Source organism: Cervus canadensis, chromosome 21 (assembly GCF_019320065.1).
Source record: "Cervus canadensis isolate Bull #8, Minnesota chromosome 21, ASM1932006v1, whole genome shotgun sequence".
Classification (NCBI taxonomy): domain Eukaryota; kingdom Metazoa; phylum Chordata; class Mammalia; order Artiodactyla; family Cervidae; genus Cervus; species Cervus canadensis.
Window position 1 is genome coordinate 3,443,085 of NC_057406.1, and position 27,498 is coordinate 3,470,582.

A 27,498-nucleotide genomic window follows, 5' to 3' on the forward strand; every position below is an offset into this window, starting at 1 on the left:
AGCCCCTGCCAGACGGCAGATTTTGGGTGTGGGATGCCGCCGCCAAGGCGGAAGCGAAAATGAAAGGCATTCAGTCGTGTCTGACTCTTTGCGACCCCAAGGACTGTAGCCCCACCAGGCTCCTCTGTCCATGGGGATTCTCCAGGCAAGAATACCGGAGTGGGTTACTATGCCCTCCTCCAGGGGAATCTTCCCAACCCAGGATCGACCGCGGGTGTCCCGCATCGCAGGCGCAGTCTTCACCTTCTGAGCCAACGCGGAAGCCAAGCGGAAGGCGAAGAGGAAGTCCGCCACGAAGCCCCGCCCCCGCCGCGCAGCCCCGCCTCCGTCGCGCAGGCGCCCAGGGCAGGCGGGCGGCCGTGGGGGCAGGTCCGCGCACGCGCCCAGGGTCGGGCCTCGCCGCCTCAGAGGCAGCGGAGGTGAGTGGCGCGGCCTGTCGGCCTGGAGGGACTGGGAGGGGACGTGTGCGGCCGTGCGCCGGTCACCTCATCGGCGTCCCGCTCCTGGCCGGGCCTGGGTTCCTCCGCGGAGGACTCGGGGATTCTGAGAGGAGAGGCAGGCGCCTTGGGGCCAGGCCGCGGAACTTGCACCCGGCTTGTTCCCGCGCTGCGCGGCGCTGCGGGCCCGGGAGCCGTCCGAGGGCCGGTTGGCTGACTGGACAGAACCGAGGGAAAAAGTCAGTGAACTTGACGGCAGGGCGGTAAACACGACGCGAACTGAAACTCAAAGAGAGTGACAACATAGGTTCCGAGAACCGCGGGGACACTGCCTGAGCTCAACGTACTTGCGGTTGAGATGTCCGTGGAAGACGAGAGAGAAGGGGGCTGAAGAAGAAATCTATGAAGTGATAATGGTTAAGGATTTTCCTAAACTACAGATATTAAGCCACAGATCAAACTGCTTAGTGCAGCACAAGCAGGATAAGTAGGTTTAAAGGGTGGGGTGGGGGGGGGTGGCGGGAAAGTAGATATATATTCAAACAGCTGAAAGCAGGGAAGCCACAGGGAAGTCCCCTAGGTGGAGACACGAAGGAGACCCTCCAGGCGGCGAGCAGGCCAGGAACGAGGCCGGGAGGTGGGAGAGCGCAGGGAACGCGTGAAGGATGCCGAACCTTCACCGCAGCTCAGCCTGCTGTATGGACAGTGGAGGGTGGAGTCTTTGGGAAAAGATAATTCCTGAGTTAAAGAGGCCTCACATGCCCAGGAAGGTTTGAAACACCACTCAGAGCCTTGAATTTTGTAAAATACTGCTGAATTCTCTCATGCTTATAATTTATGCATCTCCTGAAATGATGGTGCCCTGTTTGTTCCTGTATTGTTACTCTCCTGAGTTGCATTCCCTGGTTTTCGAATGTTGAACCAGGTTTGCGTTCCTGGGTGGAATCCAGTCTGCCCTGATGCTCTAGGCCTCTTATGTATTACTGGATTCAGTTTGCTAATATTTTGCTGAAGAATTTTGTTTGTGAAGGATATTGCTCTGTTGTGTTGTTCAGTCGCTCAGTCGTGTCCATCTCTTTGTGACCCCATGGACTGCAGCACGCCAGGCTTCCCTGACCTTCATTATCTCTGGGAGTTTGCTCAAACTCATGTCCATTGAGTTGGTGGTGCCATCCAACCATTTCATCTTCTGTCACCCCCTTCTCCTGCCCTCAATCTTTCCCAGCATCAGGGTCTTTTCCAGGGAGTTGGCTCTTCACATCAGGCTAAAGTATTGGATCTTCAGCTTCAGCATCAGTCCTTCCAATGAACATTCAGGGTTGCTTTCCTTTTGGATTGACTGGTTTGATCTCCTTGCAGTCCAAGGGACTCTCAAGAGTCTTCTCCAGCACCACAGTTTGAGCGCATCAATTCTTTGGCGCTTAGCCTTCTTTATGGTCCAACTCTCACATCCCTACATGACTACTGGAAAGACCATAGCTTTGACTATACAGAGCTTTGTCGGCAAAGTGACGTCTCTGCTTTTTTAATACACTGTCTAGGTTTGTCATAGCTTTGTAGTTTTCTTTTTTTTTTTAATTAATTAATTAATTTATTTTTTCAGTGGGTTTTGTCATACATTGACACGAACCAGCAATAGATTTACACGTATTCCCCATCCCGATCCCTCCTCCCACCTCCCTTCCACCTGATTCCTCTGGGTCTTCCCAGTGCACCAGGCTCGAGCACTTGTCTCATGCATCCCACCTGGGCTGGTGACCTGTTTCACCATAGATAATATACATGCTGTTCTTTCGCAACATCCCACCCTCACCTTCTCCCACGGAGTTCAAAAGTCTGTTCTGTACTTCTGTGTCTCTTTTTCTGTTTTGCATATAGGGTTATCGTTACCATCTTTCTAAATTCCATATATATGTGTTAGTATGCTGTAATGTTCTTTATCTTTCTGGCTTACTTCACTCTATAATGGGCTCCAGTTTCATCCATCTCATTAGGACTGATTCAAATGCATTCTTTTTAACGGCTGAGTAATATTCCATGGTGTATATGTACCACAGCTTCCTTATCCATTCATCTGCTGATGGGCATCTAGGTTGCTTCCATGTCCTGGCTATTATAAACAGTGCTGCGATGAACATTGGGGTGCACGTGTCTCTTTCAGATCTGGTTTCCTCAGTGTGTATGCCCAGAAGTGGTATTGCTGGGTCATATGGCAGTTCTATTTCCAGTTTTTTTAAGAAATCTCCACACTGTTTTCCATAGTGGCTGTACTAGCTTGCATTCCCACCAACAGTGTAAGAGGGTTCCCTTTTCTCCACACCCTCTCCAGCATTTATTGCTTGTAGACTTTTGGATAGCAGCCATCCTGACTGGCGTGTAATGGTACCTCATTGTGGTTTTGATTTGCATTTCTCTGATAATGAGTGATGTTGAGCATCTTTTCATGTGTTTGTTAGCCATCTGTATGTCTTCTTTGGAGAAATGTCTGTTTAGTTCTTTGGCCCATTTTTTGACTGGGTCATTTATTTTTCTGGAATTGAGCTTCAAGGGTTGCTTGTATATTTTTGAGATTAATTCTTTGTCTGTTTCTTCATTTGCTATTATTTTCTCCCAATCTGAGGGCTGTCTTTTCACCTTACTTATAGTTTCCTTTGTTGTGCAAAAGCTTTTAAGTTTCATTAGGTCCCATTTGTTTAGTTTTGCTTTTATTTCCAATAATATATAATAATATATAATAATATAATCAGTTCAGTTCAGTCTCTGAGTTGTGTACAACTCTTTGCAACCCTGTGGACTGCCGCATGCCAGGCTTCCCAGTCCATCACCAACTCCTGGAACTTGCTCAAGCTCATGTCCATCGAGTTGGTGATGCCGTCCAACCATCTCATCCTTTGTTGTCCCCTTCTTCTCCTGCCTTCAATCTTTCCGAGCATCAGGGTCTTTTCCAAGGAGTCAGTTCTTCGCATCAGGTGGCCGAAATATTGGCATTTTAGCCTCAGCATCAGTCCTTCCAATGAATATTCAGGACTGATTTCCTTTAGGATGGACTGGTTGGATCCCCTTGCAGTCCCAGGGACTCTCAAGAGTCCTCCAACACCATAGTTCAAAAGCATCAGCATTCTTTATAGTTCAAAAGCACTCAGCATTCTTTATAGTCTAACTCTCACATGCATACATGACCACTGGAAAAACCATAGCTTTGACTAGATGGACCTTTGTCAGCAAAGTAATGTCTCTGCTTTTTAATATGCTGTCTAGGTTGGTCATAACTTTTTTTCCAAGGAGCAAGCGTCTTTTAATTTCATGGCTGCAGTCACCTTCTGCAGTGATTCTGGAGCCCAAGAAAATAAAGGCTGTCACTGTTTGCATTGTTTCCCCATCTATTTGCCATGAAGTGATGGGACTGGATGCCATGACCTTAATTTTTTGAATGTTGAGTTTTAAGCCAGCTTTTTCACTCTCCTCTTTCACTTTCATCAAGAGGCTCTTTAGTTCTTCTTCGCTGTCTGCCATAAGGGTGGTGTCATCTGTGTATCTGAGGTTATTGATATTTCTTGATTCCACAATCTTGATTCCACCTGTGCTTCATCCAGCCCACGTTTCACCTGATATACTCTGCATATAAGTTAAATATATGCAACATACAGCCTTGACACACTCCTTTCCCAATTTGGAACCAGTCCATTGTTCCCTGTCTGGTTCTAACTGTTGGCTTCTTGACCTACATATAGATTTCTCAGGAAGCAGGTGAGATAGTGTGGTATTCCCATCTCTTGAAGAATTTTCTACAGTTTGTTGTGATCCACACAGTGAAAGGCTTTGGCATAATCAATAAAGCAGAAGTAGATATTTTTGGGGGGAACTCTCTTGCTTTTTCTGTGATCCAACAGGTGTTGGCCATTTGATCTCTGGTTCTTCTGCCTTTTCTAAATCCAGCGTGAATATCTGGAAGTTCACACTTTACGTACTGTTGAAGTCTGGTTTGGAGAATTTTGAGCATGACTTTGCTAGTGTGTGAGATGAGTGCAGTTGTGCGGTAGTTTGAATATTCTTTGGCATCACCCATCTTTGGAATTGGAGTGAGAACCAACCTTTTCCAATCCTGTGACCAGTGCTGAGTTTTCCAAATTTCCTGGCATGTTGAGTGCAGCACTTTCACAGCATCATCTTTTAGGATTTGAAATAGCTCAGCTGGAATTATGTCACCTCCACTAGCTTTGTTCGTAGTGATGCTTCCTTCCTAAGGCCCACTTGACTTTGCATGCCAGAATGTCTGACTCTAGGTAAGTGATCACACCATCATGGTTATCTGGGTCATGAAGATCTTTTTTGTATAGTTTTTCTGTGTAATCTTGCCACCTCTTCTTAATATCTTCTGCTGCTGTTAGGTCCATACCATTTTTGTCCTTTATTGTGCCCATCTTTGCATGAAACGTTTCCTTGGTATCTAATTCTTTGAAGAGATCTCTGGTCTTTCCAGTTAATGCTGTCAGGAATCAGTTAATCAGGTATAAGGTTTCAGCTGATAGTCTAGTCCAGTTAATGGTATAAAGGTAGTACTGGCAGTTTGGTTGTTCATGTGATAGGCTCAGAATTTCTTTGAAAGTTTTGTTTCTCTGTATTTTCTTGTTTCCTGTGATTTGTTTATTTGCTTCTGGTTGCCCCGGGTCTGTGCTGCGAGCAGGCCTTCTCTGGTTGCGGGGATCAGGGGCTGTCCTCTGGTTGTGGTGTGCGGGCTTCTCACTGCGGTGGTTTTCTTGCTACAGAGCACAGGCTCTGTGGTGCGTGTGCATCGACAGTTGCGGCTCCCGTGCTCTGGTGCATGGGCTTAGTTGCTCCTCCACATGGGGGCTCTTCCTGGTATCAGGGATCCATCCTTTGTATCCTGCACTGGTGGGTGGATTCCTTACCACTGAGCCACCAGGAAAGCCCCCCTGCTCTGTATTCGGATTGTTTCTGTAGGTTGGTGTTACTTCTGTTAATGCTTGACAATTTACAGCCATCTGGGCATGAAGTTTTGCTGGTGCTCTATTTCATTTTAAAGCAAAGTTTAAAATTACAGATTCACTTTTCTTAATAAATATAGGTCTTTTCAGGTTTTCCATTTTGAGTCATTTTTGATAATTGGTGTTTTTTTCAAGAAATGTGTTTGTTTCATCTAAACTGCCAAGTTCATTTAGTAAAAAAGGTCATTGCATTCCCTTATCCTTTTAATGTCTGTAGTCTCAGTGATGTCCCCTATTTTGTTCCTCATTGTGGTAATTTGTATCATTTTTCTATTTTTCTTGATCAGTCTAACTAGAGGTTATCAACTTTATTGATGTTTTGAAGTAACCACCTTTGGTTTTATTGATTTTTTCCCTATTTGTCCATTTTCTATTTCTTTGATTTCTGTTCTTTATTATTTCCTTTTTTCTGTGTATTTTGGGTTTAATTTGCCTTTTTCTAGCTTCTTAAGGTAGAAAGATGACTTAACTTTAAACCTTCATTTCCAGTTTAGGCATTTAAAGCTGTGAATTTCTCTAAAATCAGCTTAAACTGCATTGTGTATATTTTGATATTTTAGTTTTCATTTAGTTCAAGCTATTTTCTAATTTCTCTTGGGATTTCTTTTGTGAATCATGATTTATACAGAAATATATCACTTAATTTCCAAATATTTGGGGATTTTCCATGTATCTCTTTGTTACTGATTTTAATTGAATTATTTCAGGGTTTAGAGAATGTACTTTATGATTTCAGGCTTTTAAAGTTTGAGGCTCATTTTTTGGCCCAGCATGTAGTCTTGTCTTGGTGATTACCTCATGTACACTTGACAAGAACGTGTGACCTTGAGCAGGTCTCGTAGTTGCCCTGAACTGGGGATCCCTTGTCTGTAAGGGTCCCGTCTTCTCTGTGGGTAAGAAGCAGGCAGTGGGGAGCTTTGAGATGTGGGTGGTTCTTGGTTCTGCAGGTGACATGCCCCATCTCTTGACCTTGCAGATGGCGTGTGAGACAGAGCGAAACCCCCTGGGTGTGTTCAAGTGCCAGCTCTGTGCCTTAACAGCTCCATACAGCTACAAGGGGCAGCAGCCCCCTGACAGCCAGTCTGTCGTGTGAGTACCAGTGTCCCAGCCCAGGAGCACCCCCAGAGCTCGCCAGCCTGAATCTGACACAGAGCTTGGGTGTTGTGTCTGGGCCCACCCTGCCCGGGCTCTGGGTGCTTCAGGTGTGACCCACACCTGAAGGGTTCAAGGGCCATCTGGCTCTGTTGGAACCTCCCAGTCCCTCCCTCCATGTTAGGCCCAGGGGCCAGCCTCGGGTGGACTTGCCTGCCCATGGCTCCTGTTCTGGTGGGAGTGAGCCCTGAGGGCCAGCATCTGCCCAGGGAAGGCCTGCAATAGAGCCAGTGGGTCCCAGGCCTTGATTCTTGACCTTCAGCTCGTCCTTCATTAGGCGCCACCTTGTGAGGATCTGACCAGTCCATTACACGGGACAGGTGGTTGGGGCCAGGCCTCTTCCCTCCAGCCGCGGGGATCCTGGGGGTGTCGCCTCAGGACTCTCTTGGTCTCCTTTCTGAGGTGCATGGAGGCCAGCAGGGCACCCACCGGCAGGCTTCACGTGCTCCCTGCATGGAAGCAGGCCGTTTGGGAGTGGGCGTCTTCCTGGGGGCAAGGAGAGGCATCATGCCTGCCCCCAGCCCCGTCCTGTTGAGTCAGATGGGGTCTGGGGTGGAGTTGCCACAGCTCTTCTCTGGGCTGAGGCGGAGCGGCTCTCTGTCTCGGCGGCGGCTGTTGCGGAGCCTGGAGCAGGTCTCATTTCAGTCCCAGCCTGGCCCCTTCACTCCTCTCTGCTCCTGCTTGGCGACACGGGGGGCCCGGCCCCTCCCCGTGATGAGCACCCACAGTGGGCGGCCCCCAGGGAGGTCTGTGCAGCTGCTGAGTCCCTGTCAGCAGAGGTCCGGGCCTTCCCGCCCCCACTTCCTGTCCTGCAGCCTCCTGGAGGAGAGCTACGTGCTGAGGGACCCCTTCACCCCCGACAAGGGCAGGTTCCTGGTCGTCGGCTCGAGGTGCAGCATGTGCAGCAGGCTGGTGTGTGTGGGCCCGGTGGGTAAGCCGCGTGCGCCTGGGGACGCCTTCCCTCTCTCCCCCGTGGCCGGGACCTCACACGCATGGTCTCGGGAGAGGTGACCTTCGTGCCGTTCCCGGGGGCAGTGTGAGCGGCACCCTTTCCTGGCCTTGGTGTTCCTGGGCCCCCTCACGGTCCCTTGGGGGGCAGCTGCTCTGCCTCATCATGGGTGGGTCCCTGCAGTCAACAGAGGGCTTGGGGACAGGGAGGCTGGGGTCAGTGTGAGGGTCTCTGGGGGTTGAGGAGAGAGATTCTTGGAGGCTCCGCACCACCACCCCCACGCCCCTTAGCCCTTAGTTGCCTCCCCTCCCCCACCAGGTGCAGCTGGCGTTGTGCTCTTCCCTCCGTGGGGTCATGGCCTTTCCAGTCGTCCTCCAGGGCCCTCCCAGAGGAAGGGGCGCGCTTTCTGGAGCGTTTGTTGTGTGCTTGGGACGTGTGTTGCCAGCAACGCCTTCTTCAATCCTGTCCCCGCCTGGTTAGGCAGAGCAGTGCTGCACCCATTCTATAGGTGAGGAAACTGAGATTTGGAGAGGTGGAGTTGGCCCAGTTCACTGGGCTAGCTGAGCCTGTTGTTTGAAAGCCCGAGGATGGATGGAAGTGCAGCTGTGTAGACCCTTACCCTGACTCTGCAGTGCAAGCATCCCCTGCCTGCGGGCCAAGGGCCAGCAATGGAGGGGCGGGGGGCTGTGTCACAGAGCAGATTGGGACAGCCAGTCTCCATCCATCAGAAGTCAAGGTGATGAGACTGGCAGGTGGGAGGAAGCCTCAGCTCAGGCAAAGGCCCGGAGGGAGCCACACCACCGTGGGGGTGTGAGGAGATGGGCAGCTGGTGCGGCTGAGGCCCTGTGTGGACGGGAAGCAGCTGGAGTCAGGGGAGTGGGGCCAGGTGGGGGACAGCCAGGACTGCCACCCCGGGAGTTCGGGCCGCACTTGGTGACAGGGGACGGGGCCCCGTGTGGCATCAGATCTCCACGGTTGTCTTGGTTGAGGCACAGCCTAAGCTCCTGGAAGGAAAGGACAGATGAGACGAACAGAGCCTGGCCCAGGTGGTGCTGGCGGGTCACAGCTGTGGTCCTCAGCACGGGACCTGTCAGGGCCCCTGGGGACGTCGCCGCTCCACCGTCATGTCTGCATCCCCGTTGATGGGAAGGGACCGGAGCACACACGCCTGTTCCTTCAGAGGGCATGACCAGGAGGTGGCACACAGCTGTGGTGACGCCGCTGAGCAGACTCAGCCACGTGGCCACACCTGGCTGCAGGGTGGCTGGGAGGCAGGTCTGGGCCCTGCGCCAGATGGAAATCAGTGCAGTGTTAGGGATGCCACGATCGCCACTGTACGTGGTGGAGCAGTTCTGACCTCCTGCCCGGACCAGCCACTCGGCCGTGGCCTCCGGCTCTGTGGGCTGTCCCTCCCGTCCCCGGCTGCTCCCAGCGCCGGTGTCACCGAGCCCCTGTCCCACCGCTGTGATAGCCGGGAGAGGGAGGGACCTCGGGTTTCCAGCCCGTTGGGCCTGGCCTGTGCTCATCCTCTGCCCACGGTGGAGCCCCGCCCTGCAGAAGCCAGGCTGCACCGTCTCTCCTGGCCACCTTTGCAGGTCTCACCCAACCAGTCCCATGGCCTGCGGGCTCTGGCCCTGGCTCATTTGCCCCCACTGCCCTCCTGGAGGCCCACTGGCTCTTCTTCTCTTAGATGAGGACCACCCTCCTGGAGGTGGGCAGCCAGGCCCCTGCGCCCCCCTCTCCCTCTTGCTGTCTGGCTCTGGCCACACCCCCCAGCTCCTCTCTGCTGCTGTGTATCTGGGGGCCTCGCCTTACCCCCCTGCCCTGCCTGCAGTGAAGGGCTGCCCTCTGGGAGATGCTGCACTGGGTTTCTTGTGGCACTCAGCACTCCCTCCTGCTTCTTTTAGGAATGCAGTTTATTCTACTCCAAGAGATTTTGCCTCCCCTGTGTCCAGGACAACATGGATGCTTTCCCTCAGGAAATCCAGCAAGACTTGGAGAAAAGGAAAGTCCCCTCCACGAGGCCTGCCAGCCAGCGCAGTTCTCGACCATGAGTGCAGTCGGGTACCAGGTCCGCAGCGATGCCCACCTGGGGCTCGTGCCCACGCGGGCTTCCATGGCCCATGTCAGAGACGGGGCCGAGATGGAGCCGCTGTGCCGGCCTTCTTCCTGGGCCACTGGGAGCCGTGTCTGCAGCCCGGAGGGGCTGGCGTCTGCCTGCAGCAGCACCAGGGTCAGGAGCTGGCAGAGACGGCACCCATAGCCAGACCCCAGATGCCAGCGCTCAGGGACCGCAGCCGCCCACCCTCATAGCCCCCAGCTTAGCAGCTGGTGAGACGCTGACCATGGGCTCGCCCTGTGCCCCCAGTCCTTAGAGGGCAGAGCTGCTCCTGTCCGAGTCTGTAAGTTCTGCAGGGCCAGCGCACACTGCCTGGGGGTGATAGAGACATGTCTGATGAGGGGACGAATAAAGAGCTTTTACTGACCGATCTTGGTGCTGAGTTTTGTCTTCTGGGGCCACACTGTCCCAGGCCCACTCTGTTACTGAACCCTGACAGGTGGAGACAACCTCAGGCTTGGGTTCAGGGCAGACCCTATAGTTGGGACTTGTTTTTCCACACAAGCAGTTCATCTCACAGCATCACTCAAAACTCCCCAAATAATTTTTAAAAATAGTTTATTTTTTAAAACCATTAAGGCAATACTGTACCCTGAAATTAACTCTTTACATTCATCAGTCTTACAGTAGGACATTCCAAACATATAAGTTCCCATCAATTTAGGATAGAAATTAATATATATGATCAGTTCAATCTCCTAAAGGGAAATGAATAAGATCCTTTTTTTTTAAATTTAAATTAACGTTATTTTATAGCCATTTTCTAATTGCCTGGCACTACCACCAGGAAAGTGACCAAGGAGATCCCACTCGCTGTCCTTTGCATACCCTGGCTTCCCTGACCCCAGGTGCCCCACCGATCACACCCAGGGGGCTGAGCCTCAGAGGTCATTTGGAGCCTACCCAGAAAAGCTCTGCTTTGGAATTGCTTCTGTTTAGTATGAAATACAAGGGGTCTGTCAGCCCCTAAATGCTTTGAGAGCATTAAGGCACCAAGAACAGTAATGGACCAACACACACCAAGGAATCACGCTCAGTCCTGGCTTTGGAAACTGCATGGCTCTGCCGGACGTCTGGCAAAGGCTGCTTCTGTGCTCCATGTGCCCCAGGCACAGACACGTGTCAGGAAGAAGCCCACCCAGGTTTGGAACAGGTCGCCTGGGAGATGCACAGGGTCTGTGGCTTCCACTGGAAGCTGCCAGAGCAGCTGACGAGAGTCCCTGTCTTAGCATCTCTCAGATTGCAGAGCTCTTTGGTCACAACCCCAGGTAGTAATTACCTGAAGAGCGGACAGCTGCTTACTACACAGAAGTTCCTGGTCTCCAGCAGGACCATGGGTCTGCCTTGCTGACAGACAGGCTTGCCTGTGCTGCTCACATGCGAAATGACAAAGAGAACAGATTTACAGGGAAATAAATTCCAGGTGGCTCAGAAAAGAAGGAAAGCTCAGACGTGTGTACGTGTGTGTGTGTGTGTGTGTGTGTGTGTGTGTGCATGTGGGGCGGGGGGAGGGAGGTGTCCGGGAAGGGGCGGGCCTGTGTGCGCACGCAGTTGTATTTCTGTTGTGACGTTTCAGGTTTTTTTGTGTTTCCAACAGGTCCAAGAGCCAGGCTACTAAACAGTATACATCAGTTCACACTGATTTCAGAAAAATCCCAATGTTTGTTGTTAGATGCATGATTGTAGGTTAGTAAAATATTAGGATTTAAAAAAACCCCTCAAATCACAGTATTTAAGATACAGCTATTAACATAATTCCTTTTACCATACAGTGTAGGAAAAAAGAAAAGTGATACTCGAACACAAATACTGTAACTATAGGGCACTGAGTGGTATCCATCTCGTGTGAGGTACGTTGTTTTTTAGGCCTGAAAAAAGGACCAGACCATCTGTGCCTTTAAAAAGAAACTTCCCCAAAGCGAATGATTTTTCCTGGAAAAGAGCAGCTACTCGTCTTCAGGGCCTCTCACCCCGTGGCCCCCACCTTCTGTCCCAGGAGGCAGGGCTAGTGGTGGGGTCTTGTCTGCGCTCCGGCGGGCACGATGCTGCACTGGTCACCACGCCGCTGGGGGCCGGGGCGGGGAAGGCAAGGGAAGAGGAGGCTGCTGCGTTACCTTCTCTGGGGGAAACGGGGACGCTGTTCACATTCGACCCAAACTAGCAAACACATTTTTAAATGAAAAAAACGGACCCAGGTCTCAGTTTGCTGTTTTGCGATGTAAAAAATTGGTATTCGATTTTTTTTTCCCTCAAATAATGCTTTTAACAGCCACGGGGGCCCTGAGGTCCTCGATGTTATGAGTTGCTCAGTCAAGATGTGACCTTGGTGTGGATGCAGTGTGGTCTGTTCTGTGCAGAGGGTTCCAGCTGAACCACATCACGTGGCCCCCTCTTCCTCAGGGGGTTTATACTTCTCCCGCCTCAAACTGAAATTCTGAGAAGCAGACTAGATCTGAGGAGTCTGGGCGCCTCAAGCCAGGAAAAGGCGTGTGGAAGTCAGCCTCGGGCAGCAGCCTCTCTGTTCTAATGAGTGGGCCACGCCCATAGCAGCCCACTCTATGGGAATAAAGTAGGAACCTGCCGCACCCCACAGAAACAGCATCGTGGAAAGCGTTATGTAACTCTTCGAGTGACTTTGAAGACGTGTGGTCTTTTTTTTTTCCATAGAGCACTTCCAGTACCAGTTTAGTTTGTCCGGCAGTTCCCAGAGAAGGAGGGCCTCCTGTGTCCCCAGTCAGACCGAGCTGCTGCCCTTGCTTTCAGTCTGGTGTGTCTCTGGCTGAGGGTTGATAGCCATTTTCCTAATTGTGCTAAAAAATGGTGCCTAAAAATAGATGTAAATCTCAGCCAACACTCAGACTTCAACCTTTGGAGCCTAATCTTGGATCTTCCTGGAGAGAAGTTCCCCAGAGGAAAGCATGCCCCCGGAAAAGTCCTAGCCCTGGGAAGGGGGAACATGCGCAGGTAGAGGGGCACAATTGGCAGCATTCAGGCCGGCTGGTCAGCACTCGCCGCCACGGCCCTCCGTCTGCTCCTCCCCGCGGGGCTGTCCACGGGGCCTCCCTGCTGCAGGCGGGCCATGCCGTCTGGAGAGCCAAGGCAGGAGTCCCCTTAGCTGATCACTCCAGGCAGAGATTTCGTTGCCGAGAATCTGTCACCCCAGGGGACCAGGCAGACCTTCCGAGCCGGGAGCACCTGCGTGTCTTCCTCGCAGGATCCGCGTGGGATCTTGGTCCGCTTGGACCAAGACTTAAGATCAAATACAGATATAGTTCAGTGCCTGCAGCCACAGCACCACGAAAACCCTCCCTGGACACGTCTTGATAGTGAAGCCCTCTGGGTGGCACTGGTCTTAGTTTGTGACATCTAGGGACAGTACAATTTCCTTGCCTCTCTTAAATCGACACCGCTGTTGTGAACTTAGAGAGCAAGCGACCCCCCCAGGAACACGTGCGGCCAGGGGACCAGACTCAACCACAGGGATCACTTTGAAGCACCCTCACCCGCCTTAAATGCAGGGGTGGGAGCGGGGAAGCAAGCCACCCCCGGGTCCAACCCGCACGACCAGGCAGACCTTCCGAGCCCAGTGTTTTCACCTGAAGGTGGGATGACACAGACTGACCCCCTCGAGGGTCTGAGGCCTGGAGGTGACACCAGAGCCTGCGCTGACGATGCAGGTGGGGAGCTGGGAGCACCTGCGTGTCTTCCTCGCAGGATCCGCATTTTGAAAGGCCGTGCAGGTTGAAGAGGCACTTTCAGGTCACTGGTTTTCCAGGGTCCCCGGAAGCCCCTACTGAAGGCCAGGCCAGTGGCCAAGTTGGTCTTAGCTGGAAGCACCTGACTCCCTGGTTGAAACAGTGGACTTATATTTAAACAGGACTTTTAAAGACATTCCAGAGACGAGTGTGGTCATTGGGTCAAGACAAAAGAAGCTCTCTGTCATGCATCCGGCCGCGAGCCGTCAAAACATGTCTGGTGTCACAGTGGCTTGAAAAGGAGTCAGGCAGAGAGGGGCTCAGGTGTGACTTGGGGGCGGAGGCGTGGGGAGCTGCGGCTGCCAAAGGCTTGCATAGAGACATCTCTCTCCGCCCTCGCCTGCCAGCATCTCCCTGTGAACAGGCTCCCCCTCGGCCAGCAGGCGAAGCTTCAGAGGAGGCAGGCCCTGGGTGGGCCAGTCACCCAGGCCCTTGGCAGCGAAGGCACGGAGTCCTAACCCCTGGACCAGTGGGGAATTTCCAAGGCTCCCTTTAAATGATAAAATTTCCTTTAAAAATCCACGTAGGCTTCCATGTCTCGGTGTACACAGCAGAGGTAAGCACACAGTCTCTGAGCCCTGATCACAGACGGTCTGACTAGGGATGCACCGAAGGCCCCAGTGTTCCATGGACCTTAGATTTAACAGAGGCTCGTGACAGCCCTATTGACGTGGCTGTCCAGCTGCAGATTTGGGGAAATAGTAGCTGCTCAATTAATAGCTTTCTCATCATCAATCATCCAAACAAGGGCCCTACCTGTGCCTGGAGCTTCTGGTCAGATCGTAGGCTGCCGCGTTCTGTGCTCTTAAATCGGAAGGAAGGGCTTAACAGGGCCGGCTCTCGGGCATTCTGGAATTCTTTCCCTTCGATTCACAGTCACCGTTGACACCTGTGCGTGAACCCTCTTTGGGAAGATGCTTTGAGCCCCTCTCCCCAGAAAGCTGTGTAGAGGTCACAGGGCTCCCGGAGGCCAGGCGGGCAGCGGGCAGGGCTGCCGTCAAACTGCTCCTCTGACACTGGACGTCAGGGAGGCGGCGTCCTGCGCATGCAGCAGCCCTCAGGCTTCTCGCCGTGTGGCGGGGGCAGAAGTGAGCCTGTGGGACCCCCCATCGGAAATGCCCAGGAGGCAGAGAGGAGGGCCACTGCGGGCAGCAGGGCGGCCCGGAGGCCCCATGGTCCACCTGTCCAGGCAAAGGCCGCCGGAAGTCTGTGGCCTCTGGGGAGTTTGGCACTTGGTGTTAAGTGACGAAACGAAGAACCAGGTTTAAACAGTGGTTTAAGAGCAGATCAAGGTGGTGAAAGGGGGGTCCCACCATGACCTGCATCCAGCACCGCGGGCGGCTGGCTCTACACTGGTCGTCTGAAGTTTCTGGAACCTGCTTCCACTGGACCTTATGCTGATGTCTGCTAAAACCTCACAAGCAAGAAGCGTGCTCCTTCGATAGCTCCTGTTTGAAACACTACCATATACTAAGCTGGTGAATAATTCATCCATAATTTGACTATCAATGCTCGGAGAAATCTCTGATTGTGTGACCCCAGATATTCTGAGTGGCAATGAGTGGCTCTGTTATTTCGTGAATTTCTTCCTATTAACAAGTGAACAATGTCAGGTTGCTTTCAGGCCAAGGTCCTCTGTGGCTTCACCACGGGCTTCCCTGGTGGTCTGGCCGGACCCCAAGAGGACCAAATGCTTGCTGACACCATGGATGCAGAGGTTGGGCCGGCAGTCAGCTTGTTCAGTGGCAAGTGTGAGTTGGGAGCGGTTTCAGATAGGTCCTACGAAAAGCTAAACAGAACCAACAAGTCTTCTGAAAGCCTGAGTCTTGAGCCTCACTTTCCAAAGCCGTGTCTCTGTGCGTAGACCTGTCCCGAAACACCAGAGCGAGAGGCGGTACACACATAGGATCCAGCCCGCGACCCTAAGACTCGCACGAGCCACAGGCCTCCAGGCTGTGGGAGTCAGCCCAGGGAGTTCCCATCTCAGGGAAGAACAGGGACACGGGTGCACCTGTGACTCAAAGCTCACCTCCTTCCTGACTTAGGGTGACCCCTGACTGGCGTCATTCTAAAGAGGAAATGCTTTCATTTGTTTCCAGCAGGTCCTTTGATTGCATCTTAAAAAAAATAAAAGATAAAAGCATCACCGAATGTATAACGTGTACAGAGATGTCCTAATTGTAAGGCTTGCTCTTTTTTAAGCTAAAGTCTTAGTTTTTTTGTACGATAATGCTGACCTTGGGGACTTTTTCAAATTCAATCCTAGCCGTTCTTTAACAGCAGATAATAATGACCTTCTAGAACCAAATGTCCTAAAGACAGAGGGGGAGGGGCATCAAGGGTCAAAAGTGCTGCTGGCCCAGGAGGCGTCCAGGGGCTGAACCGGCCGGGGGGTGGGGGGGGGCGGGGGAGGCACTCTGGCAGCTCTCTGACGGGACAGTTAATCCAAGTGGTGGACAGGACCATGTGCTCTAGACAAAAACCATAATCCACACTGCCTCCAAAGTGGACTGAGGTTGAAAACTTGACCTTTAAGGCTGAATCAGACATTTTAGATTTTGGTAAAACCACCTTATATATGTAGCTGGAAAAGGAGACAACACTTGAAATCCTTGCAAAGACCACCGGCCTGTCGTGAATCCTGAGACCAAATAAACCATTTCATTTCCACCCCCCAACCCTGCCCCCCACCCTGGCCCATTCTCCAGATAAGACCCCTGTCCCCACCCCCGTGCCCCACCCCCACGCTATAAAGTCACAGATGCCTTGTCCTCTCCACCCCAGGGAGCAACTACCACCAACAGGGGTTAGAAAGAAAGAAAGCTGCATATTTAGCAAAGCAACGTAGAAAAAGACCAAGGAGCTGCCTTGACAGAGGGGGGCCTGGAGCAAGATTTACAAATAACTTGTCAGTTTGCCCCTGGAGACACGACCCTGGCCCCCAAACAGCTCGGCTAGGTGGATTCAGATTTGAAAGGGAATCGAGCCGAGAGGAATGGGAAGCGGACTACACTTCAGAGTCCCTCTTGTTCCTGTTGACCACAGGTGCTAGCTTAAAACAGGGAGGGGATCGAGTCCAGAGGGGCCTTGAGACATGGCTTTCTGGAATCTTCTACACACGCCTGGGAACAGGCTTTTCCACATACTACTTACAACCACAAAAACAGCAAACTGAAACGAAACAACTGATGCATTTCGATAAGCTTATTGAAATCATTCTTCGACATTCTAAATCCTGTGATTCAAAAATAGCACGTTGTCTTTCTTCGAATTCAGGAAACAGAACCGAAGTCTTCCAAATAAATATTTCACTGCTTTTAAAATACTTAACCTTTGGAGACGTCTATGTTTACAGGATTATAAAAATTTTAAAGTGCTGATTAGTTTTCAAAATTATAAAAGAGCACAACAGTCAAAAAGCGGTAAAAAGGGAAGACAGACCACGTATTTTGAGGTTAATTCACTGATAAATTCCTAACACGATATAAAGAAATCTGCATTGATTCAAATCAGGCACATTAAAAATCAGACCACTGAACACCATTCCCCATCATTTCCCAAGTCCTGACTAGTAGCTGCTTCTCACCAGCATCTCAAAACTGCACTGCTCTCAGAAGAAGTGGTTACAAAAAAGAAACGCGGAATAGCGTTCCGGTTACCTAGCGAGTATACTTCCGGTGGTTCCAAGGTTTCCATGGTGGACATTTGTGCAAAGCTGCGTTGCTCCCATCTCTCCTCTGTAGTGCCGTCGCCTCTGAAAACCCGCGAGAAGCCCCTTTTCCGCGGGCGCGGCCGGGACGTCAGTACATGTCCCTGTAGATCTCCTGCAGCAGCGGGTGCAGGGCGGCGTCCGACTCCGTCTTCTTGATCACCTGCACCAGCTGCGCGTGCTCCGTGACCAGCTGCCGCAGGTCTGCCATCTTTTGCAGGAGTTTTGGGAAGAGGAAGACGTCGTCAGGATGGTTGTTCTGTAGGTGGAGTTTGAGCACGTGCACAATGCCCTCCTGCATTTTTTCAATGTGTCCTACGTTTAGGAGGCCCGGCCGATCTACCCTCAGGAGAGAGGAGAGAGGTTTGAGTGGCGTAACCAGCACGTTAATGCCTAGTAACAGGCTTCCAGTCTGAGAAACCAAACATCCTGACCGGACTCTGCGTTTCTTACCCAAAGCTCAGCCACCTTTACACACAGTCCACTTGCCTAGAAGACAGAACTGCATTTTCCCCAAATCGCTGGGCCTGGGATAAACAGGAGGAATACTCGTTCCTAAATATTTCTTTTCTTTTTTAAAAAAATGTATTTTATTTATTTGGTTGCAACAGGTCATGGCTGCAACTCATGGGATCTTCTATCTTCACTGGGGCATGTGGGATCTAGTTCCCTGATCAGGGATCGAACCTGGGCCCTCTCCACTGGCCTCGAGGAGCCTTAGCTGCTGGACCACAAGGGAAGTCCCTCTCAGTATTTCTATGACCTTAAAACCACTAGCTAGCTTACAGGGTAACTGCTTCCTTTAGAGTTTATCTGATGCCCACCTGTCAGGGGAAAACCCCCCAAACATTAGGAGTAGCAGCTATACATACAACCTACTTGTGCCTAATATGGAAAATGACATCCTTCTTCCTGCATCTTCTTAGGTACTCCACTTCAACGATGTGTGAGGAGTGTGATTATGTGCAACGTAGGTTTTGTGGTATAAAGCGCCGTCCCAGGCGCCTTCTGATGTGTGTGAATATGTGTGCTCCGTCGCTTCAGTTGTGTCCGACTCTCTGCGACCCCCCAGGCTCCTCCGTCCATGGGATTTCCCAGGCAAGAATACTGGAGTGGGTTGCCATTTCCTTCTCCAGGGAATCTTCCTGACCCAGGGGTTGAACTCATGTCTCTTATGTTTCTTGCATTGGCAGGAAAATTCTTTACTGCTGTGCCATCTGGGAAGCCCACCTTCTAATAAAAATCAGCCAGAAAGTAGGTGGAGCCAGAAAGGAATGAGGGGATGGATACAGGCTGGAGAGGGGGCTGAGGACACCTGGAGAGGGGACATGTGAGGCTTGGAGCAGGAAAAGCGAGGTGGACACCAGGTGACCTCCCCAGGGTGGCTCAGACACGGGCACCCGGCACCTGGGACAGCTCAGACTGCGCATCCTGAAAGATCCAGAAAGATCAGCCCCCGCCATCCATATTCAACAGGCAGCGCTCTCTTTGGAATGCCACACATCACTAGGGTTTTCAAAAGTGTTGTGCAAAATACGGGCTTGTCATTTTTGGCGGGGGTTGTAAAATAAATATTAGGTTTTTAAAGAGAGAAGTTTTAAAAAAATAATAAGTGAATCCCACTTCATAATTGTAGCCCCATCATACAGATTTCATGTATGTCTCACCAGATATTTTTCTGATCTGATTATAATTTCTTTTATAAAACTGTGGTCACACTACTTATATAAAGTCATGCATCACTTTCCCCACCACACCGCATCTTGAGCATGCAAAGGACAGTGACAGATTATGTACGACTGCCTTGCCACTCTGCTTTTTACCTCCACCTGACTGTGCCCAGCTGGAGGCCAGAGGGACAGACCTCGCGGAGCTGGGCCACCCTCACCCAGCTCTGTGTCCCGAGTTGGGGCCACTGCGGCCGGCCTCAATTCCGCGAGTGAGGGATTCACAGGGGGCGCTACAGCTTCAGGCAGCATGGCCCCGTGGGTCTCCCTCGTGGCTGGGTTGGGTCAGCCGAGTTTACAGTAGAGGGATGACCTTCTTAGACCCAGGACAGGGCTATTTAAAGGAACGGGAGGCTGAGCCAAAACTCTGCAGAGCTAGCTCCCCGCACAGAGGCCCAGGTTTTCCTCCACTGGAATCCATTTCCTCTGGCAAAGCATACTGTGCAGTCATACCTGTTAGCTGACTACTGATGTTTTCATTTTGAAATTGCATAAGTACACCAGTACAGACAGCAACTGGGCTAACATCCGTGTGGCACGTTATAGAATACTGTCTGCAACATGGACACAAGACTATAGTAACAGTTATAACACGGTCGTCCCATGGTATCTGTGGGGATTGTTCCAGGACCCCTTGAGAGTCCCTTGGACTGCTGGGAGATCCAACCAGTCCATCCTAAAGGAGATCAGCCCTGGGTGTTCATTGGTAGGACTGACACTGAAGCTGAAACTCCAGTACTTTGGCCACCTGAGGCGAAGAGCTGACTCATTGGAAAAGACCCTGATGCTGGGAAAGATTGAGGGCAGGAGGAGAAGGGGACGACAGAGGATGAGATGGTTGGATGGCATCACCGACTCAATGGACATGGGTTTGGGTAGACTCTGGGAGTTGGTGATGGACAGGGAGGCCTAGGCGTGCTGCGGTTCATGGGGTTGCAAAGAGTCGGACACGACTGAGTGACTGAACTGAACTGAACTGAAACACCTAAATCCATGAAAGCTCAAGCCCCTTACATAAAACGGCCCATAACCCGTGCACATCCTCTCAAACATATTACATCACTTCTCAACCACCTGTAATGCCTCAGTCAGTGTGAACAGTATGTGAACAGTTGCCAGTGTGTGGCAAATTGAAGTTCTGTTTTTTGGAAGCTTCTGGAATTTTTTTTTCTGCATGTTTTCCATCCACAGTTGACTCTTCAGCTGCAGAACCAACAAGTATGGAGGCTGACTGAATATGATAGTGTTATCATAACACATATACATTGTAATATTACTACAATTATAGCTGATATATAATAGTGGGTATGATAGTAATGAAAGTGAAAGTCGCTCAGTTGTGTCTGACTCTGCGACCCCAGGGGCCATACGGTCCGTGGGACTCTCCAGGCCAGAATCCTGGAGTGGGCAGCCTTTCCCTTCTCCAGGGGATCTTCTCACTCAGTCGTGTCTGACTCTGCGACCCCAGGGGCCATACGGTCCATGGAATTCTCCAGGCCAGAATCCTGGAGTGGGCAGCCTTTCCCTTCTCCAGGGGATCTTCTCACTCAGTCGTGTCTGACTCTGCGACCCCAGGGGCCATACGGTCCATGGGACTCTCCAGGCCAGAATCCTGGAGTGGGCAGCCTTTCCCTTCTCCAGGGGATCTTCTCGCTCAGTCGTGTCTGACTCCTTGCGACCCCAGGGGCCATACGGTCCATGGGACTCTCCAGGCCAGAATCCTGGAGTGGGCAGCCTTTCCCTTCTCCAGGGGATCTTCTCACTCAGTCGTGTCTGACTCTGCGACCCCAGGGGCCATACGGTCCATGGGACTCTCCAGGCCAGAATCCTGGAGTGGACAGCCTTTCCCTTCTCCAGGGGATCTTCTCACTCAGTCGTGTCTGACTCCTTGCGACCCCAGGGGCCATACGGTCCGTGGAATTCTCCAGGCCAGAATCCTGGAGTGGGCAGCCTTTCCCTTCTCCAGGGGATCTTCTCACTCAGTCGTGTCTGACTCTGCGACCCCAGGGGCCATACAGTCCATGGGACTCTCCAGGCCAGAATCCTGGAGTGGGCAGCCTTTCCCTTCTCCAGGGGATCTTCTCGTTCAGTCGTGTCTGACTCCTTGCGACCCCAGGGGCCATACGGTCCATGGGACTCTCCAGGCCAGAATCCTGGAGTGGGCAGCCTTTCCCTTCTCCAGGGGATCTTCTCAACCCAGGGATAAAACCTAGGTGTCCCGCATTGCAGGTGGATTCTTTACCAGCTGAGCCACAAGGGAAGCCCATGATAATAATAGATATCAGTAAATTTTAATTATTAATGATACTTAATATATTTTGTTGTCATTTAATCCTTCAGTCATGCCCAACTCTCTGCAACCCCATGGACTGTAGCCCGCCAGGCTCCTCTGTCCTTGGGATTTCCCAGGCAAGAATACTGGAGTGGGTTACCATTTCCTTCTCAAGGGGATCTTCCCAACTGAGGGATCAAACCTGCATCTCCTGCATTGACAAATGGATTCTTTACTGCTGAGCCACCAGGAAAATGCCACCTAATATATTTTATTACTGGAGTGGGTTGCCGTTCCCTTCTCCAGGGGATCTTCCTGACCCAGGGATCGAACCCAGGTCTCCTGCATTACAGGCAGATTCTTGACTGTCTGAGCCACCGAGAAAGCCCTGATATAGTACATCCTGTTACAAATAAAATATGTATTTGTGTGGATCCACGGGGGCACATTCCTGCTTCACAAATGCGTTGCTGTCTTGTCACTCAGTCACGCAGCCGTGCCGACTCTTCTGCGACCCCGTGAGCTGCAGCCCAGGAGGCTCCTCTGGGTTGCCATTTCCTTCTCTGTGGAGCCTTCCTGACCCAGGGACTGAACCCACATATCCTGTTCGGTAGGCGGATAATGTGTTTTATATAAAGTAACACGAAGTTTGGGATTGACATAGACACACTGCCGTACATAAAATAATCAGCAGAGACCTACTGTGTGCCACAGGGACCTACTGCGCTGTAACAACCTAAATGGGAAAATAATCTGAAAAAGAAGAGACGTCCGTGTATGTGGATCTGATTCACTTCGCCGTACACCTGAAACTAACAACACTGTAAACCAACTATACTCCAGTATGAAATAAGAATGGTTAAAAATAAAAAGTGAACGCTCTGAAACAGGAAAAGTTACCTTTGCTACAATATGATCCGACACGGATCTCCTTCTCACTGAATCCCGGTTAGTGTAACTGTGGGAGCTCGGACGCCCTCCTCACCTCCCCCCAGTGGTGGCTCCATCCCACTCACATCGGATTTAGCGCTGCCAGGCCCTGGAGACAGGAGGCCGGAAGCACCGTGGCCCCGACGGGAGATCAGCAACCTACCTCCACAGCAAATGATAGCAGCCACAAACAGGGAGATATCACTGTCGTCCAGCTCCAGTGCATTGAACTTCATCGCGAAGTCGAACTTGGGCTCCATGATATCACAGAAGGGTTTTCTTAGGCTTTTAAGGAATTCACGGGTTATGAAGCCATTCCCATAGGCTACCAACATCCCGTCTTTATTCATCACAGAAGACAGCATGGCAAATATGGCTTCGTAAACACCATACTTCAGCAGAGTGACCTGGTCATTCAAGTCCAAGTTTGCAAATCCCGGGATGGACTTGGCGAACTCCGTGAGCTCAGTGACGGTCTCCACGGACGTGCACTGGCAGCAATGGAAAATGCGGACTTCCGCCTCCTTGTTCTGGATGCCGTTGGCCACCAGCTTGGCCACCAGGGTCTTCTCGGCCATACACAGTGTCTCCATGTCATGGATGACGAAAGGCTGGAAATAAAGACACTGGAATCAGTTGGCTGATTGGCGACAAGCTGTCTTCTTAGTTATCATGAAACTGATGAGTAGTCACTGTATTTCAGCCACCTGAGAATCAAAGTATGTACAAAACACAGTCCTCATTCTTAAACAACCTCAAAATTAGTTGCGGACAAAAAGACTTTTAATAGAGGACAACACACATCAAAAAAGATAGTCATCATCATCGCCTGAAACTGGGTGGGAATTTCATTGCTAAGGAAGTGAAGGACTTCCCTGGCAGTCCAGTCGTTAGGATTCCGTGATTCCACTGCTTTGGGCCTGGGTTCAATCCCTGGTCAGGGAACTAAGATCCCGCATGCCTTGCAGCACGGCCAACAGCAACAAAGTGAAGTACTGATTTTGGCAATAAAGCTCACAAGAAAGAGAATATTAGCTAACCACTCTAAATATTTGATAATTTTCTCTGGATTCCCAAATGCTACTGCAATAGTCAGTCATTACAATAAGTCTTTTTTTCTGTAAACAATGGTGGTGGTGGTTTGGTGGTTTAGTGGTTTAGTTGCTAAGTTGTGCCCGACTCTTGTGACCCCATGGACTGTAGCCTGCCAGGCTCCTGTGTCCATGGGATCCTCCAGGCAAGAATACTGGAGTGGGTAGTCATTTCCTTCTCCAGGGGATCTTCCCACCCAGGAATCGAACCCGCGTCTCCTGCATTGTGGCAGATTCTTTACCGACTTAGCTAAAAGGGAAGCCCTGAGCTACAAGGGCTTCAAGCCTTGAGCTATAAACAATAATGGTTCATTTATTCCAGAGACTCTAAAAAACCAAATCCTAGTGTTTATTTTGGCAAAGTCATATTTAAATCCATGAAAAGTGATAAAACAAATGAAATGATCATAGTCACTGATCACTGGGGAATATGTGCTATTTTAACTATGAACTTTTGGTAAGTTGGGATTTCCTGGTGGTTCAGACAGTAAAGAATCTGCTTGCAATGCAGGAAACCCAGGTTTGATCCCTGGGTCAGGAAGAGCCCCTGGAGAAGGAAATGGCAACCCACTCCAGTATTCGTGCCTGTAAAATCCCATGGATGGAGGAACCTGGCGGGCCACAGTCCATAGGGTTGCAAAGAGTTGAACACGACTGAGCAACTTCACTTTCACTTGGTAAATTGTTCATACGTGCATGCATGTTAAGTCGCTTCAGTCGTATCAGACTCTTTGCGACCCCATGGACCATATCCCTGCCAGGCTCCTCTTGTCCATGGGATTCTCCAGGCAAGAATACTGGAGTGGGTTGCCATGCCCTCCTCCAGGAAAATTATTCATACCAGTAATTTTTAGTTTTTCCATTTTATGAACGTTAGAGATAACTTACCCAACACTGACTATTGAATGAATAAATTTCACATGTAAATAAATGTAACTCAGAAAGTTGGCATCTATGTAGAACTAAACAAACACGCACTGTTAAACTCTTGCTCTCTGGGGATAAACCGGAAAGCCTTGCAGGACCCCCTTTCCTGATGCAGGAGACTGAAATCTCCCCACCACTGCTCCACATTCTGAGACAGTCTCCACAGTCTCCAAATGCTTGTGGCAGCTCCCGAAACATGGCCTTACCATGTACATCTAAACCCACCAGTCCTATCATTTTATAAAGATCTAATGGGCTGCCCCAGTAGCTCAGGTGGGAAAGAATCTGCCTTGAATGCGGGACACCTGGGTTCGATCCCTGGGCCGGGAAGATCCCCTGGAAAAGGGATGGCAACCCACTCCAGTAGTCTTCCCTGGAGAATCCCACGGACAGAGGCTGACGGGCTACAGTCCATGGGGTTGCAAAGAGCCGGACAAGACTGAGCGACTAACGCAGTGGAGGACAGATAAGACGGCGGGCCATGGATTTGGAGCCAGTGTGCTCAGGAGAGACGGTGTGTCTGGTGGGGCTTGGGAAAACGGGCACAGATAAACACTGCAGCCAAGATGCAGCCAGGGCTTAAGCGGAGCAGAAGAAGCGGCCGTCTCCGAGGGAGCACTCTGACTCTTCTACAGGCCGGTGAGGATGCGGGCTGAGGCATTATGTTCAGCCCCCGCTGGACAAACACTGAGTGGACGGGCAGGCCAGTGATTTTAAGAACCACTCTGCAAGTGGGCAGATCACATCACTGACAGTGCCTCCGGGCCCCACGGCATGACGTGTGCCCTTTCTGGGCTCATGAGCATCGGGATGAGCCACCTGCAGGGCACCTGTGGGTACCTGGCACAGAGGCGGAGGTGCTGGGATAATCTGACGCACTGTCTTTGAAATGTCTAAACAGAATTAGAATTCGCAAGATAGTCTTGAACCAAAAAAAAAAAGGATCTGATTTCGCATCTGAGGCAAGGGAGTATTTTTTAAATTATCTGTGAAGGACTGCAAACATCCTGAATACAAAAGTTAAAGCCAAATTTCAAACAATCTCAGGTTTGATGGAGAAAGACTAAAACTATCTTTTTCCAAAGACTTTAAAAGCAGGACAGGTTGACCTTTTGGGGGGAAAGTTTGGGGGCAGTTTCTATGAAATTGGAGCTTAGATTTAAGGTGGACTAGAAAAATGTTTTTAAAGAATAGATGGCAGTATTCCCTCAATTGCAGAAAATACAATATAAGGCCACCTTGACTTTATACAGATCACTGAGTTTTTAAAAGCACATTCAGCAGAAATGAAAATGTTCCATGAATTTTTTAAAAAATGAATTTTGCTGTTAAAAAAAAAAAAAAAACACTGGAAAAATACTGAGCTAAACGAAGTTATGGCCTGCCAGCGTCTTTAACATAATGAGTGTACATCGTCGATCTTTAAGAATGGAGTTAGGGACTTCCCTGGTGGTCCAATGGTTAAGGCCTTGCAATGCAGGGGATGCCAGTTCAATCCCTGGTCGGAAACTAAGATCCCACATCGCATGCTGCTGAGCCCAAACTAGAGAGTCTGTGCGCCACAATGAAAGATCTCACGCCTCAACTAAGACCTGATGCAACCAAATAAATATTTTTTAAAAAAGAAATCACCTGCTAAAAAAATTTATTAAAAAAATAGAACTGGGTTAGCATAAGCAGTGGTTTCCAGTGTTTGACTGCAGAATGCCTATTTATTATTATTATTATTATTGGTAGGACATTTCATAAGACTAGCACAGACTGGCTACATAATTTTCAGGGCCTAGTGCAACATGCCAGTCACTTACTCAGAAGCGATTAAGACTTTCAAGACAGTGACAGAGAGCATGAAACCCCAGTGCAGGGCCCGCTACGCGGGGGGGCGGTGTGAGACAGCACACACGCCCAGGATGCCGGCCCTGGACTAGTTTTACGTGAAACATTCTCTCATAAATGAAGACTTCGATCATAACGAGTATTTCAGTTTTATAAAATTATCAGTTGGGTTTTAGAAGGCAGGCCTCATTAACAGGCAAAATTAGAAACCATTTGGATTCAAAACAAGTGTGAACATTTAAAATCATGTTTGTTACAGCCAAAGAGAAATTGTAGAGTAAGACCCTTGAAAGTTTGCCAAGCTTTTTTGAGAAATATTATCCATTAGACTATTTTAGAAGTCCTGGAAGCTTTCATTTAACTTTGGAATGAGCCTTTTCTACTCAAGCTTGAATATGAATACATCTGATGTTACAGGTGGTCATTTCAAATCAGTGAAGCACATCATAAAAAGTTTAAACAGTACAAGGCAGAAAGCTGTCCACTTTCCCCTCAGAATTGTGCGTGCACGCATGCTAAGTCCCTTTAGTCACCCTCTTTGTGATCCTATGGACTGTAGCCCTCCAGGCTCCTCTGTTCAAGGAACTCCTCAGGCAAGAACCCTGGAGTGGGTTGACATGCCCTCCTCCGGGAGACCTTCCTGACCCAGGGACCTCACCCTCACCTCTTCAGGTCTCCGGCATGGGCAGGTGGCTTCTTTACCACCAGCGCCACCTGGGGAGCACCCACCCCAAATCACTCCAGGCCGAGTCCAGAAGGCTCCCCTCACTGATGACATTTTTTTTGGCTCACACCTGAAGTGTTCTATGTGTATTAACGGTGTTCCCTATAAGAGTTCATTTCCGAAACACATTCAAAGAGCATTTTCTGTGAAAACTTAGGCAGCGCCATCTTTTAGGGGAAATTTAATTGTGAGTTATTTGGTAGAATTGCTTTGGATGACATTATCTAACAAGCTCTTGATGAGGTTTTACTACACATTTCTCGACACAGTATAAAACAGCATGCTTTTCAGCCTACTGACAACTGAAGTTATAGGTGTGATACCCCGGGGCGTGGTGGGAAGGGGTGCTAGTCCAAGACCCACCGTGCGCGGGCAGGTCTGCCTCTGTCTGAGCACAGAGGGAGCAGCCGAGTCTGTGGCCCCAAGTTGGATGCTCCAAGCTCTGGCGTGCCCTGGGCAGGCCAGATAGACAGGAGAAGGGCCACATCTCCATGTATGCAGGGCATGGGGTGGGAAGTGAGCCCACCTGGGAGCAAACAGGGTCATCAAAGGCAGTGACTGTCCCCTGGACACCCCCTTTCCAACTGGTACCCGTGATGCGGTGGTTTGGAGGTGGGGGCAGAAGCTAGAGACAGACACTTAGCGGTACCCTGAACTCCACTTTTGCTATCCAGTGAAGCCCAGTCCTAGACTGCTTGTCTATTATTTATTTCCTTAAGGCCAAAACACAGATTCCTCTCCCCAAGTCACTGTGTGATAGTCCTCAACTGTCCAGGTTTCCACTCTGGCCTTGGGTGACGGGCTCCTCCTTGGAGTACGTGGACCTCAGTGATGTATGGGAAAGATACTGTACGGAAATCAAGT

General features: G+C 50.5%; 2 protein-coding genes across 8 annotated transcripts in view; one reads left to right on the forward strand and one right to left on the reverse strand.

Moving 5' to 3' along the window:
* The first annotated feature begins 342 nt into the window (after positions 1 to 342).
* CDPF1 (cysteine rich DPF motif domain containing 1) lies at positions 343 to 10,031 on the forward strand. 5 transcript variants are annotated; one of them, XM_043441223.1, is made up of 5 exons: positions 356 to 853; positions 6,420 to 6,532; positions 7,411 to 7,526; positions 9,140 to 9,255; positions 9,452 to 9,662. In XM_043441223.1, exons 1-4 carry the CDS (start codon positions 851 to 853, stop codon positions 9,232 to 9,234), a joined length of 327 nt encoding a protein of 108 aa, XP_043297158.1. In that variant the 5' UTR covers positions 356 to 850; the 3' UTR covers positions 9,235 to 9,255; positions 9,452 to 9,662. The 5 variants fall into 5 exon arrangements, with proteins under 5 accessions (XP_043297156.1, XP_043297158.1, XP_043297157.1 ...); XM_043441222.1 differs by having other exon boundaries at positions 7,411 to 7,522; XM_043441221.1 differs by lacking the exon at positions 9,140 to 9,255 and having other exon boundaries at positions 343 to 419; positions 7,411 to 7,522; positions 9,452 to 10,031.
* A 173-nt stretch (positions 10,032 to 10,204) lies between these two features.
* The window catches only part of PPARA (peroxisome proliferator activated receptor alpha), a 71,619-nt gene continuing 54,325 nt past the window's right edge, over positions 10,205 to 27,498 (reverse strand). For all 3 annotated transcript variants that reach the window (XM_043440151.1, XM_043440152.1, XM_043440153.1), the window contains exons 7-8: positions 22,220 to 22,667; positions 10,205 to 17,466 (exon numbers count right to left, since the gene is read on the reverse strand). In XM_043440151.1, coding sequence (XP_043296086.1) covers positions 17,219 to 17,466; positions 22,220 to 22,667 — 696 coding nt within the window. In that variant the 3' untranslated portion in view covers positions 10,205 to 17,218. The remainder of the gene's footprint in view (positions 17,467 to 22,219; positions 22,668 to 27,498) is intronic.

Bases quoted from the DNA above. Each gene is read 5' to 3' on its own strand.
- CDPF1 (XM_043441219.1), top strand. The intron at 6,533-7,410 runs GTGAGTACCAGT...CCTGTCCTGCAG, and splicing joins CCTGACAGCCAGTCTGTCGT to CCTCCTGGAGGAGAGCTACG. The intron at 7,523-9,451 runs GTGGGTAAGCCG...TGCTTCTTTTAG, and splicing joins GGCTGGTGTGTGTGGGCCCG to GAATGCAGTTTATTCTACTC.